Source organism: Chrysemys picta, chromosome 1 (genome assembly GCF_011386835.1).
Source record: "Chrysemys picta bellii isolate R12L10 chromosome 1, ASM1138683v2, whole genome shotgun sequence".
NCBI classification, from domain to species: domain Eukaryota; kingdom Metazoa; phylum Chordata; order Testudines; family Emydidae; genus Chrysemys; species Chrysemys picta.
Genome location: NC_088791.1, coordinates 358,251,890 through 358,268,311, shown reverse-complemented (window position 1 = coordinate 358,268,311; position 16,422 = coordinate 358,251,890). Strand labels below are relative to the sequence as shown.

The following is a 16,422-nucleotide window of genomic DNA, read 5'->3' as shown; positions in this document are numbered from 1 at the left end:
CTGGACCCCTTTGCCCTTCATGTTATTCTCCCAGGGGATCCTGCCCATCTGTTCCCTGAGGGAGTCAAAGTCTGCTTTTCTGAAGTCCAGGGTCCGTATTCTATCTTTTAACCAGTTACCAAGCCATGAGAGAACCTTCCCTCTTATCCCATGACAGCTTACTTTGCTTAAGAGCCTTTGGTGAGGGACCTTGTCAAAGGATTTCTGAAAATCTAAGTAACTGGATCCCCCTTCTCCACATGCTTGTTGACCCCTTCAGAGAATTCTAGTAGATTGCTGAGGCATGATTTCCCTTTACAAAAGCCATGTTGACTCTTCCCCAACAAATTATGTTCATCTCTGTGTCTGACAATTTTGTTCTTTACTATAGTTTCAACCAGTTTGCCTGGCACTGAAGTCAGATTTACCGGCCTGTAATTGCCAGGCTCACCTCTGGAGCCCTTTTTAAAAATTGGCGTCACATTAGCTCTCCTCCAGTCAGCTGGTACAGAAGCTGATATAAATGATCGGTTACAGCAGGGATCGAAACCTTTGGCACGTGGCCCATCAGGGAAATCTGCTGGCGGGCTGGGCTAGTTTGTTTACCCACAGGGTTGGCCCGTCGCAGCTCCCACTGGCCGCGGTTGACGCTCCTGGCCAATGGGGGCTGCGGGAAGTGGTGGCCAGCACATCCCTCGGTTCGCACCGCTTCCCGCAGCCCCCATTGGCCTGGAGCAGCGAACCGCGGCCAGTGGGAGCTGTGCTCAGTGGAGGCTGCAGGTACACAAACCAGCCTGGCCCGCCCGTGGATTTCCCTGACGGGCCGCGTGCCAAAGGTTGCCCATTCCTGGGTTACAGACCACAGTTAATCGTTCTGCAATTTCACATCTGAGTTCCTTCAGCACTCTTGGGTGAATCCCATCTGGTCCTGGTGACTTATTGCTGTTTAAATGCATCAGTTTGTTCCAAAATCACCTCAGTCTGAGACAGTTCCTCAAATTTGTCACAGTCCCCTCTCTCGGCAGGTCTTCGACAGCTCGGGCTCCTTCCTGTCCTACATCAACACGCTGGCTGACCCGCTGTATGGGCCGCAGGGCCTGGCGCTCACCTCGGACGGACACGTGGTGGTGGCCGACTCGGGCAATCACTGTTTCAAGGCCTATCGCTACCTGCAGTAGCCGAGGGGCCCCGGGCGGGCCGCGGCCTGCACCTGCCCCGCTGCCTGGACTAGAGACCGAGGGGCCCTTTCCCCGCCTGCGGGCTGGTGCTGAACGCCCAGCCCACCGGAGTTGGGGGGGGGGGGTGTCTGCAGGAGCCCTGCGCCCCCCGGGCTGCAGTGCAAGGGACCGGCGAGGGGGGGACCCGCCCCTGTGCCTGCCGGCCCGGGCCCCAGAGCAGGGAGACCGGCCAGTGGAGAGGGGCGGCCCACCCGCTCCCCCCGGTTGCGCTGAAGGTTAGGGGCTGTCCACCCTCCTACCCCCCCCCCCCCCCGGGTCCATTGGTGTTTCCTGGGGGGCTACCCCTCCCGCCAGCCGTGTGGGCCAGAGGGTCAATGGAGCTGTGGGGGCTGGGGCCCTTGTTCCTTCTCCCGGGGTGCAGCATATCCTACCCATCACCACCCCTGTACAACCCAGCAACTCACACCTCTAAGCACCCCAGCAACACCCGCCCCCCTGTACAACCCAGCAGTACCCGCCCCCTGCTGCATCCTAGCAACACCTGTCTCTGAGCCCCTCAGTAACACCCGCCTCCCTGAACAACCCAGCAACACCCGCCTCTGAGCCTCCCAGCATCACCCGCCCCCCTGAACAACCCAGTAACACCCGCCTCTGAGCCTCCCAGCATCACCCGCCCCCCTGAACAACCCAGCAACACCCATCTCTGAGCTCCCCAGCAACACCCGCCCCCCTGAACAACCCAGTAACACCCGCCTCTGAGCCCCCCAGCAGCACCCGCCCCCCCTATACAACCCAGCAGCACTCACCCCCCCGTACATCCCAGCAACACCCGCCTCTGAGCCTCCCAGCATCACCCGACCCCCTGAACAACCCAGTAACACCCACCTCTGAGCCCCCCAGCAGCACCCGCCCCCCTGTACAACCCAGCAGCACTCACCCCCCCGTACATCCCAGCAACACCCGCCTCTGAGCCTCCCAGCATCACCCGACCCCCTGAACAACCCAGTAACACCTGCCTCTGAGCCCCCCAGCACACCCGCCCCCCTGTACAACCCAGCAGCACTCACCCCCCTGTGCATCCCAGCAACACCCGCCTCTGAGCCCCCCAGCAACACCCGCCCCCTGTACAACCCAGCAACACCCACCTCTGAGCCCCCCAGCAGCACTCGCCCCCCTGTACAACCCAGCAGCACTCGCCCCCCTGTGCATCCCAGCAACACCCGCCCCCTCGTACAACCCAGCAACACCCGCTTCTCAGCCCCCCAGCAACACCCGCCCCCTGTACACCCCAGCAACACCCGCTTCTCAGCACCCCCCACCCCCCACCCCTTGCTTCCAGTGCCGCCCAGCAATGCCCACCGTCTGTGCCCACCAGCAACGCCTGCCCAGCCTCCCTGGTGCCTGCCAGCAACACCCACCCCCTGCCCTGCCCCCTGCCCTGCCAACCCGCTGCCCCATGTGCCCCCAGCAACGCCTGTTGTGCTCCCGAGCACCCCCACCTCTCCAGCGTCTCCTGGCTTTGCCCCCACCAGCGACCCCCCCAGCTGCCCGCCCCGATCTGCCCTCCAGCACCCCCTCCTCACCATGCCCCCTCCCCCCAGTGTCCCCCTTCTCGCGAGGGTTGATCTGCACTTTATTTCTGTGGCTGGTTTCAGAGGCTGGGGCGGCCGAGCCCAGCGCTGGGAGCAGGGAGGGGTCGTGGGACCTGCGGGGCCCAGAGCAGCGGCCTGGCGTGGGGCTGGGCAGGGTGGGGGGTGCCCTGGCCTCTGCCAGGCCCTGGCTGGGGGCGCTGCTCACTCTGTGTTACTGTGGGGACGCGTGCCCCAGGCCTGCACATCCCTCAGCCCAGTTCCCCCCGTGGGGGCGGGCTAGTCTCCACGGGGATCCCCCAATCCTGCCTAAACCCCTTGCCCAGGGAGCCCCACAGCTATGACCGCAGGTTGTGAGCCCCCCCAGGAGCCAGCTCTTCCCCTCTGCTCCAGGGCAATGCGGCCACCCCCCCGGCTCACAGCCCAGGAGCCACCAATGGAAGCCCCCCCTCAGCTTTCAGCCCCCCCGGGGTGTGAGCGGGGGCAGGGCTGTCGTACGCTAATGAACCATATGTACAAAATAAAGTATTCTGAAAGGCCCCTGGGCCCTGTCCCTGTGGGGGGAGGACAGGCCCACCCCCCGTGTGGCACCAGGGGGCTCTGGGCTGCCCTGAGGGGGGGGCAGCGCTGCAGGGTGGGGGGGCACCATGCTGCGGGGGACAGGAGGGCTGAGAGGCCCTGGGGTGCTGGTGCCCGCAGGGTCGGGGCAGTGCCTACGCCGGGCTCACATGGGGGGGTGTCACCGAGTGGCAGCCGGGGGCCTCTGCCATGAGGCCCTGGGGCAGTGAGTGGGGCGGGGGGAGGTGACAGTGCCCCCCCCCCCGAGCCTCTGCTAGCGCTGGGGGGGAAGGTGGATCTGTAGGTGCTAGAGCCCAGCTGCTGGGGATAGGGGGTGTATTGGGGGGCAGTCTCCTGCCCCACTTTCCCCACCCGTCCCCCCTTGCTACTGCCTGTCCCCTCCCCTGGAGGGAGCCTGTGATGGGTGCTGGCTGCCCCTCTGCAGGCTTGATTCCTGGCCCCCGCCCGGCCCGGCCCGGCCCGGCCTTGCCCTGCCCCTCCCCAGCCCTGCCCTGGCCTGTCCCACTGCACCCCACCCCTGCCCCTATTCCTACCCTGGACATGCCCTCCTCCTGCCCCTGGCCCTGCCTGACCCTTCCCCAGCGGTACCCAGCCCCCTCTCCGCGTTGGGGCCACCAGACATTTGGGGGGCGGAGCGCTGTGGGCACGGCAGGAAGTGACTGGCAGGGCCTGGGGCAGGGGATGCGGCTCAGCCCCTCTCTGCCTGCGCTGGCCTCATGGGGCTTTCCTGCCCTAGGGGTCCCTGGGGTGCCCCGGTGCTGCAGCCGGGCCCTGGCGCCGCCCACAACCCACGTGGGCAGCAGTGGGCGCCTGGGAAACAAACAGCCCCCCGGGGCTCAGCGCCCCTGCTCAGCCCTCGCTCGGCCCCACCCAGCTGCTCGGGGCCTGTCCGGGCGGGGCAGACAACGGAGAGGCCGTGGGGGCCTCGCTTGGCTTGGGGCACCTGGGGCAAAGTGCCCCTTTCGTGCCCCCAGGCGCCCATGCCCAGGGTACGGGCTGTGGGCGTCACTGGCTGGGCTGGCACCCAGCTGGGTGTGCGGGTGCCCGGGGAGACTGAGCGCCTCTTGCTGGGGCAGGGGGATGGGCTCTCAGAGCCGGGCACCAGCCCCTAGGCCTGGGGGCGGGGGCAGCTTTAGGGTGCCCTCACCGCTGCACCCCAGGCAGGGGAGCTGACCCCAAGGGACTGAGGTGAGCCGGGCCAGGTTGGCGCTGACGGGTGCCCGGCGAGAAAGGCCAGAGTCTCCACGCATCACCTGCCCGCCCGGGGGCTGGGTGTGAATCAGCAAAAGACAAAAACCTTCCTAGCAAGTCCCGTCCCCCTTCCCCGCGTGGCCTTGGTGTGAGCGTCTCCACGGTGCTAGCGCCCACCCCCTGGGCGTTCAGCCCAGCTCCCCCAGCAAAGCCTCAGGCCTCCCCTCGCCCGCTGGCTGCCTGGGGCTACGTGGAGGCTGCTCTAAGCCCGGTGCTGAGCCAGGGAGCGTCAGAGGGAGGCCGGAGCGGCTGAGCGCTGCACCGCAGCTGACGCTCTGCATCCGTGGGCTGGGCGAGCTCCTACGCGCTCGGTTAGCCGTGGCCAGGCAGTGCAGTCTGGGAACGGGGTCACAGCAGTTCTGGCTCACGACTGCCTGCATCTCCCCCTGCCCCTGAGCCACAGGCCCGGCCCCGAGCCCTTCACCAGGCAGCCCCAGTGCTGCGGGACTGTCCCTGGCCGGTGCTGCTCCCAGGGCTGGGAGAGTCAGCTGCCTGGGGGAGCCAGGCGCAGGTTGGCGCAGTGCTTGGGCCGAGCAGAGCTAGAGTGAGCAACGGAGACCGAGCGCTCAGTGCCCTGTGTGGGCGCTTGGATGTGCGGGTCTCGCCCGAGCAGCACCGCGGGTGCCAGGAGAACCGAGCCAGTTCCTGTGGCCCTGCTGTGTTCGGGGGCTGGTGCCTGCCTGAGACCGACTCAGCCCCAGCGGCTGACTCGGGGCCCCCTCTCACCCGCCTTTCAGGCCCTGGCCTCCAGGTTGCCTGTTCCTCTGGGTGACACCCTCCTATGACCCCACGTGTGACCCCATGTGACCCCCCCTGTGGGTTGCAATCCGAGTTCCCCCAACGACGTGCATGGCCCATGTGTGGGACCCCAGAGCTGCCTGCTGGCTTCAAACCCCCGACAGCTGTGCCGGGCGCTACAGGATCCCGGGGCCCAGTCTGCTCTTAACCCAGGTGTCCGCGGGTGGCTCCCCGTGGCATGGCTACCTGCACAGCGCAGCAGCATGGCCCCTCGCCAGGCCTCGTGCAAACCCCGGCCGCGCTGCACTGGATCACGTGGCCTGTGTGCAGCCCAGACGTGCTGGTGCGACCCCCTGTTGTCCAGCGGCCCAGGGATGCACAGTCAAGGCGGATGGGAACTGCCCGGGGGTGTCCAACTGGCAATAGACCTTCAACAGTGCCCGGCCCCGGCAGCTGGCTCCATGCTGCTGTGAAATGTCGCTGGCGCTGCCCGTGGGTGGTTCATCCCTAGGTCGGCTTTGTGCGTCCCTTATACCGTGTTCTGCAACACCGCAGGGTGCCCAGGGTCGCCTGACGGCACCCAGCTGGGAGAAAGGCGCCTCTCACGTGTGGCCATGCCTGGACCTCTGGGCGTGGCGCGGCCGGCTCGTTGGCATGGCAGTGGTGTGTGGGGGCAGCGTGGCATACTCCCCTCTGAAACCAGAGAAACCCACCTCCAGGTTTATCCCAGTACCAGACAGGGGCCAGCACAACCGAGTTTATAGGGGTCGAGTGGGCTCCCTAGCTAGCCTGAGAACCGAGCCGCTAGAAACACATCCACTCAACATGGAGTCCCCGGCGACGATGACATTTTGGGACCGGCCAGGGAGCCAGTTTTGAATCCATTGCACAGGTGCTGTGATGATTTTGTATCATTCTCGGGTTTTGATCAGAATGTCATGTGGTACCAAAGCAAACGCCTTCCAGATGTCTGTCTGTTACAGCAGCCAAATTGGTAATCTCCTCAAACAAACCATGTCAGTGTCACAAGGTGTATAGCCATAGACCCATGTTGAGTGGCATTAATTATATCAACCTCTGCTAACGCTTTATTAGTCACGTCCCGTGTTGGCCATTTCATTCGTTTGCCCAGGATTGAGGTCAGACTGACAGGCTGCTCCAGGCCAGCCCGTTTGCCCTTTTGAAATATTGGCACAACATTAGCTGTCTTCCAGTCTGCTGGAACCTCCCCAGACTTATTGAAAATCAGCGTTCACGGGCCAGCGAGCTCCTTGGCCAGCTCTTTTCAAACTCTTGGACGCAAGTTATCTGGAACTGCTGATTTATAAAGGTCTAATGTTAGAAGCTTCTGTTTAACACCCTCCAGCGATACTAGTGGACTAGAACAAGTGCCAGCCTCATTGTTTGATAGGATGACAGGATGTTTTTTCCCCCAAATACAGGATAAAAATATTTATTCAACACTTTTTCCTTTTCTGCATTATTATTGACCAAATCTATCAGTTCTGTCTTGTAATATACCAATACCACTGGTAGGATTCGTTTTCTTAATATTCTTTTTGTCCTTAATTCCGCTGGCCACAAATTTCTCCTTGTGTCCCTTATCAGTTTTCTACAATTCCTGATTCCTGGGTTACAGTTTTTGCTATCAACTCTCCCTTTCTTCCATTTGTTAGAAGGGGGGTTGTAGCTAACTTCTCCTCTAAGCCAGGTTGGTTTTAACCACTATGGCCTTTCTCTGGGGTGGGATGGTGGCTTTTGGAGCAGCTAGGGAAGTGCTGTTACAGTCCCCAGTTACTTGTCACAGGTTTCTGTTTAATTCTTTCTCCCAATTAATGAGCTGGAGGATGGCGTGGATTGCACCCTCAGCAAGTTCGCGGATGACGCTAAGCTGGTGGGAGAGGTAGATACGAGTTCTTTTGGCCCAATCTGCCAATTTGTCTAGGTCACTCTGGACCCTATCCCTACCCTCTAGTTCAACAAGGACAAGTGCAGAGTCCTGCACTTAGGACGGAAGAATCCCATGCACTGCTACAGACTAGGGACCGAATGGCTAGGCAGCAGTTCTGGAGAAAAGGACCTGGGGTTACAGTGGACGAGAAGCTGGATATGAGTCAACAGTGTGCTCTTGTTGCCAAGAAGGCTAACGGCATTTTGGGCTGTATAAGTAGGGGCATTGCCAGCAGATCTAGGAACGTGATCGTTCCCCTTTATTCTACATCGGTGAGGCCTCATCTGGAGTACTGAAGGATGTGGAAAAATTGGAAAGAGTCCAGCAGAGGGCAACAAAAATGATTAGGGGTCTGGAGCACATGACTTATGAGGAGAGGCTGAGGGAACTGGGATTGTTTAGTCTACAGAAGAGAAGAGTGAGTGGGGATTTGATAGCTGCTTTCAACGACCTGAAGGGGGGGTTCCAAAGAGGATGGAGCTCGGCTGTTCTCAGTGGTGGCAGATGACAGAACAAGGAGCAATGGTCTCAAGTTGCAGTGGGGTAGGTCTAGGTTGGATATTAGGAAACACTATTTCACTAGTAGGGTGGTGAAGCACTGGAATGTGTTCCCTAGGGAGGTGGTGGAGTCTCCTTCCTTAGAGGTTTTTAAGGCCCGGCTTGACAAAGCCCTGGCTGGGAAGATTTCATTGGGAATTGGTCCTGCTTTGAGCAGGGGGTTGGACTAGATACCTCTTGAGGTCCCTTCCAGCCCTGAGATTCTATGAGTCTATGAATGCACGTGGCGCCCACCTGGCCGTGGCGCCAGGTCGTTGCCGACACGTGGTTAGCGGTGGCGCTGAGCCGGCGATTCAGAGAGCTCAAGGTTGGAAAGCAGCATTAGGAACATTTGGTCTGGGCCCCGGTGTCACGCAGGCCAGAGCACGGCTGCGTGGAACCCAGTCGCTGTATGACTGGCTGGTGCTTAAAGCTGCTGTTTTGTGTCACGGGCCTCGTTAGGTTATTGACCGTTGTCAGACTTTCCCGCAGTGCTGGTGTGATTGGCACTGGTAGGTCCTGCGCTTCACGGACGTCACAAGCTCAGCGGCAGCCGCACGACTGCCCCCTGCCGGCCGTGGGTGCCTGGACGGCCTCTGGCCACCCAGGGTTGCTGTGAGCTCTGCTGCTATGCCCGTCTGACACACGTCACTCACTTCAGCCCCAGTCAATGGGGACCTCCTAAGCCCCCGGCCAGGCCTGGTGTTCCCGCCTCCCGTAGCGTTTGTGAGGAACTAAGAAATCCGGCTGGCCCCAAATTCGCCGCTTGGTTTGGGGCCATTTCCCTCCAGACGTGCTAGTCCTTGGTGCCCCCTCGTGGCACTGACGGGTGGCCGCTCTCGCCCCCCAGCACGCAGCAGAGTTACCTTGAAAAGTACCTGGGGGGCTGGGTGGTTTGCAAGGGGTCCTGGCCTGGCCTGCACCTCCCTGAGAGCGGCTCCCCCCTGGGCCTCGGCAGCCCCCTCCCGAGAGCCCGAGGTAGCCCCCTGGCTGGTCTGGCCATGGAGCATAGGCCATGTGGGCCCCACTCCCATCACTGGCTGCCAGGCCCCATGGCCCAGACGTGCGGCTCCGTGCAGAGATCACACGGGCCCCAGTGGTTGCCAGGAGCGCCCGTGCCCTGCCCGTGAGATGCCAGGTGGCGCTGGCTGGCGCCCGCCTGAGGACAAGCCACAGGGGACAAGGTTTCGTTTGAAGGGGCATTTTCAGGCAGCCCGAGTCCCTCAGCAGGCCAGGGATGGTTCCCTCCCGTGAACAGGGCAATTCCCGGCCGCACCAGTGGCCTGGCTCCAGTGGCCCAGGGCTGTCCCTGAAAACAAGGGACTGGTGGGCAGCAGCGGCCCTCCGTTACCCCACCCATGGTACGTGCACCAGAGGGAGGTGACGTGCGGCGGGGGTGGGGCAGAGGGGTTTGGAGGGTGGGAGGGGGCTCAGGGCTGGGGCAGAGGGTTGGGATGTGGGGGGGGTGAGGTCTCCAGTGGGGGGGTGCAGGCTCTGGGGTGGGGCCGGGGATGAGGGGCTCAGGGCTGGGGCAGAGGGTTGGGATGCGGTGGGGGGGTGAGGTCTCCAGCACGGGGGTGCAGGCTCTGGGGTGGGGCCGGGGATGAGGGGCTCAGGGCTGGGGCAGAGGGTTGGGGTGTGGGGGGGTGAGGTCTCCAGTGGGGGGGGGTGCAGGCTCTGGGGTGGGGCCGGGGATGAGGGGCTCAGGGCTGGGGCAGAGGGTTGGGGTGTGGGGGGGGTGAGGTTACCAGCGGGGGGGTGCAGGCTCTGGGGTGGGGCCGGGGATGAGGGGCTCAGGGCTGGGGCAGAGGGTTGGGGGGCGGGTGAGGGCTCCGGCTGGGGGTGTGGGCTCTGGGGTGGGGCTGGGGATGAGGGGTTTGGGGTGCAGGCTGCCCCGGGGTACAGTGGGGAGAGAGGACTCCCCCCCGCTCTCTCTCCCCGGAATAGGACCTAGGCTGGGGGAGGGGCGCCTCTCCCCCGGCCACGGCAGGTCCGGACCAGGGCTGGGTTTGTTACTGGCACAAAATTCTCTGTCACTTGCACTCTCCAGGGCCCCACCTCTGCCCAGTTCCTAGGCGCAAGACAAACCCCTGTTAGTTTAGCCATGCTAACGCCCCCTCCGTGGGCTCCGGGCGAACACCCTCCCCCTGCACTCAGGGCTTTGCCTTTCGCGGGTGTCCGGGCTCTTTTCCCAGTGAAAGCACCTCACACAGTAATATCCCGATCCTCTATGAACAGTCACCAAACCAGCCGCACCCGCTGCACAACCAGTGCTCCCCGTAAGACAGGTGAGTGTGTCCCTGGCAGCCCGTCAGGAGCGGCTCCCCCGGTGTCAGTGGTGGGCTGCTGATGTCTGGCAGCTGATTGTGGGGCTGGGCCCTGCGGCTGGTTCCCAAGAACTTCCCTTTGGACCCCAGTTTATACAGTGACACTTGAGCCCTGCTTAGCTAGACCTTCGCCAATCATTGTCCTCACGTTTTACTAACCAGTCCTACCAGTGTAACCCCATTCTCTAACCCACGCCTGCATTCACGTGCACCCAGCAACACTCGTTAGGTACCAGACAGACACAATCAAGGCACCCAGCAGAGACAGACCGACCAACAACAGGGAAGTGGGGCCCATAATGACAAAACAAGGCAGAAACGAGGGTTTCACGCCCACAACTATTGAGAAGTGATTTCCTGCCAGACAGACGCTATCAAACTAAGTTTTCTTTACCCAGCTTAAGATCTGTTTCTGTATCTGGTGCTCGTGGGGGCCATTCGGACGGGGTCTCCTTCCTCACCCCCCGATATTCCAGGGTTTCAATGGCACTTCGATGGACGGTGGGGATGTGACGTTCTGCTTCTCAGCTAACGGCTGCAGCCGAAGGCCTTAGGACTCACCCTGTGGCTACAAGAACAGGCCTGATCCCGACAGGTTGGGGCAGGGGAGGCGGGGGTGGGGGTGCCCTGAGTGCCTGTGCGGCCGCGCAGCTTAGCGGGAACTTAGGTGGCCACTCGGGTCTGGACCTGGCTCCTCTGGGGCTGGGGAGCGAGGGGGGGTACCTCTCTTCCTGTCCTGCTGCCAGAGGTGTTCCCCACCCACAGCGAGGGCCACAGCCCTGCCGCGCCCAGAGAGACCGAGAGCCGGGAACGGCGCCGACACTCGCTGGACAGAGCCTGAGGAGCCGCGGCCTGGTGCTCCGGCTGTGCCCCGGCTGCCCTTCCTGGGGATGGGGCCTTTCCGCCAGGGGGTCGGTCAAGCCCCCGCCGTGACTTCACCCTCTGTCCCTGGCGCCCGGGGACGTGAGCGGCGCAGCTCCGGGGACATGGGCGGTGGGGAAGGGCTGGTTCCTGGCACCCGGCGGCTCGGGGGGAGGGATTCTCGTGCAGCTCACTGCTCTTTGGTTGTGTCCCGCAGCAGCGGGACCCCCCTCGAGACAGGGCCCGGCCTCCCCAAGGAGCAGAGGGACGTAGCTGGTGGGGGGAGCAGTGGGGTGTGGCAGCAGGAACGGGACCCTTCTGTGGGCGAGTCCTGCAGGCAGGTCGGGCAGGGGCTGCAGAGGCTCCTGCTCTGTGGTGCGGAAGAAGCGGGGAATGGTCCTGAGTGGAGGGTCTGTTTGAAGCCCGTTGGGCCCAGAGGGAGGTTACTGACCCACCACGTGGCTCCTGGAGCAAACAGAAACCAAGGCCAAGCCCCGAGGGGGAGAACGGAGCAGCTAAACGCTCAAGTTTTCTGGAGTGTGGCGAGGACGGAAGGATTTCAAGGCGCTTCACTCTGCCCGTGAGACGGCGCCGCTCAGAGGGGCGCCGGTTTCCAATACTAGCTGGTTCTGCTGCACTCAGCGGTGTGACGCGTCCCCCTGGGGTGCCACCTGGAGCTGGGGTACCACTGAGCCCTCTGACCCACCAGCCTGGCTCCCTCCCACACTGTGCTGCTGTGACAGGCTGCAAAACCCCCCAGCTGCACTTTCACCAGCATTCACAAAGGTAGGGACACGCCCAGCTCTCTAACCACCAGCCTAGGACCCCAGCGCAGTACCGCCCTGCCCTGGTCAAATCTGGCCAGTATATGATCACCCGGTCTACCACTCCCTCAATGTGACAAGGACTGTGCACACTTGTGGTAACCAAGCTGAGATTTCCCCCAGACACCTCAGTCAAACGCACACGGGTTTGGATTAAAACATAAAATAAGTTTATTAACTACAAAAGGGTAGATTTTAAGTGATTATAAGTGGTAACAAACCAATCAGAACCACAAACTGAGCTTAACACACAAGATAGGTGGGATATGAATTAGCAAATCCTCACCCTGAGCGATAAACGGGGCTGGCAGATTCTTAAGGCACAAGTTGCCTTGGCTTTTCAGCGTGGGTTTTCCAGGTTTTCAGACACAGGTTTTGTATGTTCCTCTGGTGTTTCCAGGTGTGGTGTTGTAGGGAGCATGAGGCCCCCTCAGGATGGCATTTCCCCCCTTTTCTATCTTCTTCCCACTTGCTGGAAAGCTCTTTTGCTGTGACCTGGGTCAGACAGTTCCCAGTGTGCAGTGCTGTCTCGGAGAGGTTTCTATTGCACACAGTTCCTGGGGTAACCCTGGTGCTTGTGGGCATTTCCTCAGGAAGCCATTAACATTGTTTGGCCTTTTTACTGTTGTACCCGAAATGCTGCTTGTGGGTGTTCTCAGCCTCACCACTCGGTTCAGTAACACACACGTAGCCAAACGTCACAACGTCACACACGATGGTAGCAGGGACAATCCAGCCAGATCCGATTGTCCAGCAGATCGACACGTTTACAATGACACCTCACAGGCGCACGTTGTACCCAACGTACCATCATCTGCCAGTGGTGCCTATGGGGTGCCGGGTGTCACAGGCGGGTTTAATGGGTTCAGTTCACTCAGGGAGGGGAGCTAACCAGGAGGTCGTTACAGCAGCCGGCGGCCTGCTGCGCCCCACATAAAACGCAGCGCAGGAGAGCGACGTTTTTAATCAGAGGCACGGATGGAAGAGGAAATGATGGGGAGTTCGCAGCTGACTGGAGGCTGAACAGCCACGTTTAGGGAGTTACCTGAGTCCCTGATCAGAGACCAACTCGCGGTGGGAATCGGAATAAAAAGCTCAGGCTCTTGGGTGACTGCAAGGCCATTAGGATTTGCCAAACCCCAGAAGTTGCCCAGCCCAGAATGATGCTTGTGCAGGGTGGGCCGTGCTCTGACACGAGACATGACTGAGGCTCCAACAGAGGCCTGAAGCAGAAAGCCACACAGCTCCCAAAGTCTCTAGCCAGAGCCGCGCATGGAGCTGCACATGCTGTGACAACCAGCACAAGCCAGGGCAACGCCCAGTCTATGGGAACAGGTGCACAGTGATGGGACCCGTTCAGTTCTTGCAGGAGCTGGCAAACCCTGTGTGCACTGCCTGGATTAAGAGGCTGACGACAGCACCCGTGGATTCTTCCCCGGAGCAGTGGGCAGAGCTGCAGAACCAGACGCATGGGCTGCCCGCCCGGAAGCTAATGGGACATTTGTTAATTTGCCCAGTTAGTGACCTGAAAGAAAACCCCCCCACACCTGTCCCAGCAGCCGAGAGGAGATCAGAGATTCCTTCGAACAGGGACCTAGGGAGGGAAATTGGTGCCAGACTGAGCTGCCTAGACAGAGCACGGCCTGCAAAGGCGTCGAATGGAGACGAGATGCCAAGCTGAATTAAGAGTTTGAGAAACTGATGATGTTTAATTAAACAGCCTCCCTTCCCCTGCTGTGGGGCTAGAACAGTAGGAGCAAGCCTGCAGCCATGGTGTCACGGAGTATTGGGGGACTCAGGGCCCTGCACCCCCGGCTTCCTGCGATTCACCATGACTCTCAGCCAGCCAGTAAAGCAGAAGGTTTATTTGGATGACAGGAATACAGTCCAAGACAGGTCTTGCAGGCACAGACAACAGGGCCCCCCTCAGTTAGGTCCAGCTTGGGGTCCCAGGGCATGCCAGCCCACCCCCCTTGGGGGGTCAGAGCCATCTCTGCCTCCCAGCCATCTCTCCAGCCTCCTTCCAGCCTGCTTCCAGCACTCTGCTTCCGCGACCCCTCCCACAGCCTTTGTTCAGTTTCCCGGGCCCCGGAGTCATCTGACCTCCAACCCCCTCCTGGGTTCTCATGTTACAAGCTCAGGTATGTTCCCTTGGGCCGGCTCCCATCCCCCGATGCAGACCATCCTAGTCACACTCCCCTGTCAGCATTCACACACCCCAGCAAGAACAGTCCCAGTTCGTCACATCTCTCCCCCCTTCGAGACCGAACTGAGCGGGGTCACTTTAGCCAGTGACCTGGGGAAGTTCGAACCTACCCCCGTTCCCATGGATGCCCCCGCATCCCTCCAGTTCCTTGGTGGGAGTTACACCAGGCCCCTTCCGTTCCACGCGCCCCCTTAGGTCGGGGGTGCTTGATGGCACTCGCAGTTCGCAGGTGGGAAGGTTTATGCGGCCTGTGCCCTTTTCCCACCCCCATACCTCTGGGGTTCCAACTGGGCTGTGGTCTTCTCCCAGCGCTCCAGTCTGGAGGTCTGTGCTTTGGGCTCTCTTGGTTCAGAGCCGCCCTTTTTACCTTGGCCACCCTCTGGAAAGGATCCTCTATGCTGGGCAAGGGTCCTAAAGCTGTTTTCCCCTTGTCCCAGGCCTTCCTCCCCCTCTGACAGGGGTCACAGGATCGGCAGTACTGTCGGACAGTAACAAAGACCCCAGGCCAGTAAAAGCTCCGTAGCAGCCTCTGCTGGGTACGCCAGGTTCCCTGGTGCCCTGAGAGGGGAATGTCATGGGCCCGGCACAGCAGCTGGCGGCGATACTTCTGGGGTACCACCAGCTGCCTCCTGATCCCCCCTGACTCCATTTTCCCTGGGGGAGCCCATTCTCGGTACAGGAACCCCTTCTCCCACAGGAACCTTTTCCGGCCACCTCGTTCCATGGTCTGTACCGCATTGAGGTCGGCCAGGTCCCTTATCTTCCGCAAGGAGGGGTCTCTCTGTAGCTCGGCCTGGAACTCAGCAGCTGGGACAGGGATGGCCACCTGCTCTTTATCGCCCGCTGGGTCCGAAGCTGCAGCCTCCCTGAGCCGCGTCCCTGGGCGTTCCCTCCCCACCAGGTTAGGGTCCTGCGCCTCAGGCAAGGCACCCCCCCCAAGGCCAGGGCGCAGGGCCCCTCGCCGGCTCTGACTGCGGGTCACAACCAGTGCCTTTTGGGGGTTGCTTGGCCAGTTCTCCAGGTCCCCCCCCATCAATACCTCAGTGGGCAAATACGGGTGTACCCCCACATCCTTGGGGCCCTCCTTGGCCCCCCACTTCAGGTGTACCCTTGCCACGGGCACTTTGACTGGTGTTCCGCCCACCCCCGTCAGGGTCAGGTAGGAGTTGGGTACCACCTGATCTGGGGCCACCACCTCGGGCCGGGCCAGCGTCACCTCTGCGCCCGTATCCCAGTATCCATTGACCTTCCTCCCATCCACCTCCAGGGGAACAAGGTACTCTCTCCGGAGGGACAGCCCCGCGCCCACCGTATAAACCAAAAACCCTGAGTCTGGGGCATCCAGCCCCCTAGAGGAGCTGGCCTGGGGCCCTTCTCTCTCTTGAGCAGTTGATAAGCTGCCAGCCCCTCTTGCGTGAGAAGCCTGCCCCTCGTCCGTCTGGGCCTCTACCAAGTTAACCCTATGCGGGTTCGGTCTGCTCAGTCTGTCCTTGAGCTTGGGGCACTGGGCCCGAACGTGGCCTCTTCGGCCGCAGTAATAGCAGCTCATGTCCTGTGGGTCCCCTCGAGCCGGTCGGTTGTCCCTGACGCTGGGCATTCCCCGTGGGAGGGGATTCCCCATATTCCCTCTTTGGGAGGTCCCAGGGTGACTCTCTCTCTGCATCACGGCGGGCCTGTTCCTTTGGGGCTCCTCCCTGCCACCCCCTGACCGGCTCTTTACAAACTCATCAGCCAGCTGCCCGGCGTGTCGCGGGTTCTCTGGCTTTCTGTCCACCAACCACAGCCTCAGGTCGGATGGGCACCGCTCATACAGTTGCTCCAGTACCAGCAGTTTAATCAGGTCCTCCTTCGTCTGGGCTCCACCAGCCCACTTGCTGGCGTATCTTTCCATGCGGACGGCTAGTTGCAGATATGAGATCTCAGGGGTTTTATCTTGACTCCGGAACCTTCCCCGGTACATCTCAGGAGTCAGCCCAAACTCACGTAGCAGGGCCTTTTTGAATAGTTCGTAGTCCCCTTTCTCTGCCTCTCCCAGTTGGCGGTACAATGCCACGGATTTGGGGTCCAGTAAGGGGGTAAGGACCCGGAGTCTGTCCGCGGGATCAACCCGGTGCAGCTCGCAGGCCGTCTCGAAGGCCTCCAGGAAGTCATCCATGTCCTCCCCCTCCTTGTATGGGGCCATGATGCACTTATCAAAGCTCCGTGCAGTCCTGGGTCCCCCATCACTCACCGCAGCCGGGGGTTCACTGCCCTTCAATCTCACCAGTTCCAGTTCACGCTGATGCTGTCTCTCATTCTCCTGTCTCTGTCTCTCTTTCTCCTCCCGTTCATGCTGACGCTGTCTCTCTTCATGCTGTCTCTGTTGTTCACGATCCTCCAGCTCTCTCAGTTTTAGCTCTTTC

The 16,422-nt window shown here is 61.3% G+C and overlaps 1 protein-coding gene across 1 annotated transcript in view; it reads left to right on the top strand.

Moving 5' to 3' along the window:
• The window catches only part of TRIM3 (tripartite motif containing 3), a 48,505-nt gene extending 41,725 nt beyond the window's left edge, over positions 1–6,780 (top strand). The window contains 1 exon segment of the mRNA XM_065581935.1: positions 1,005–6,780. Coding sequence (XP_065438007.1) covers positions 1,005–1,157 — 153 coding nt within the window. The 3' untranslated portion in view covers positions 1,158–6,780.
• The last annotated feature ends 9,642 nt before the right edge of the window (positions 6,781–16,422 follow it).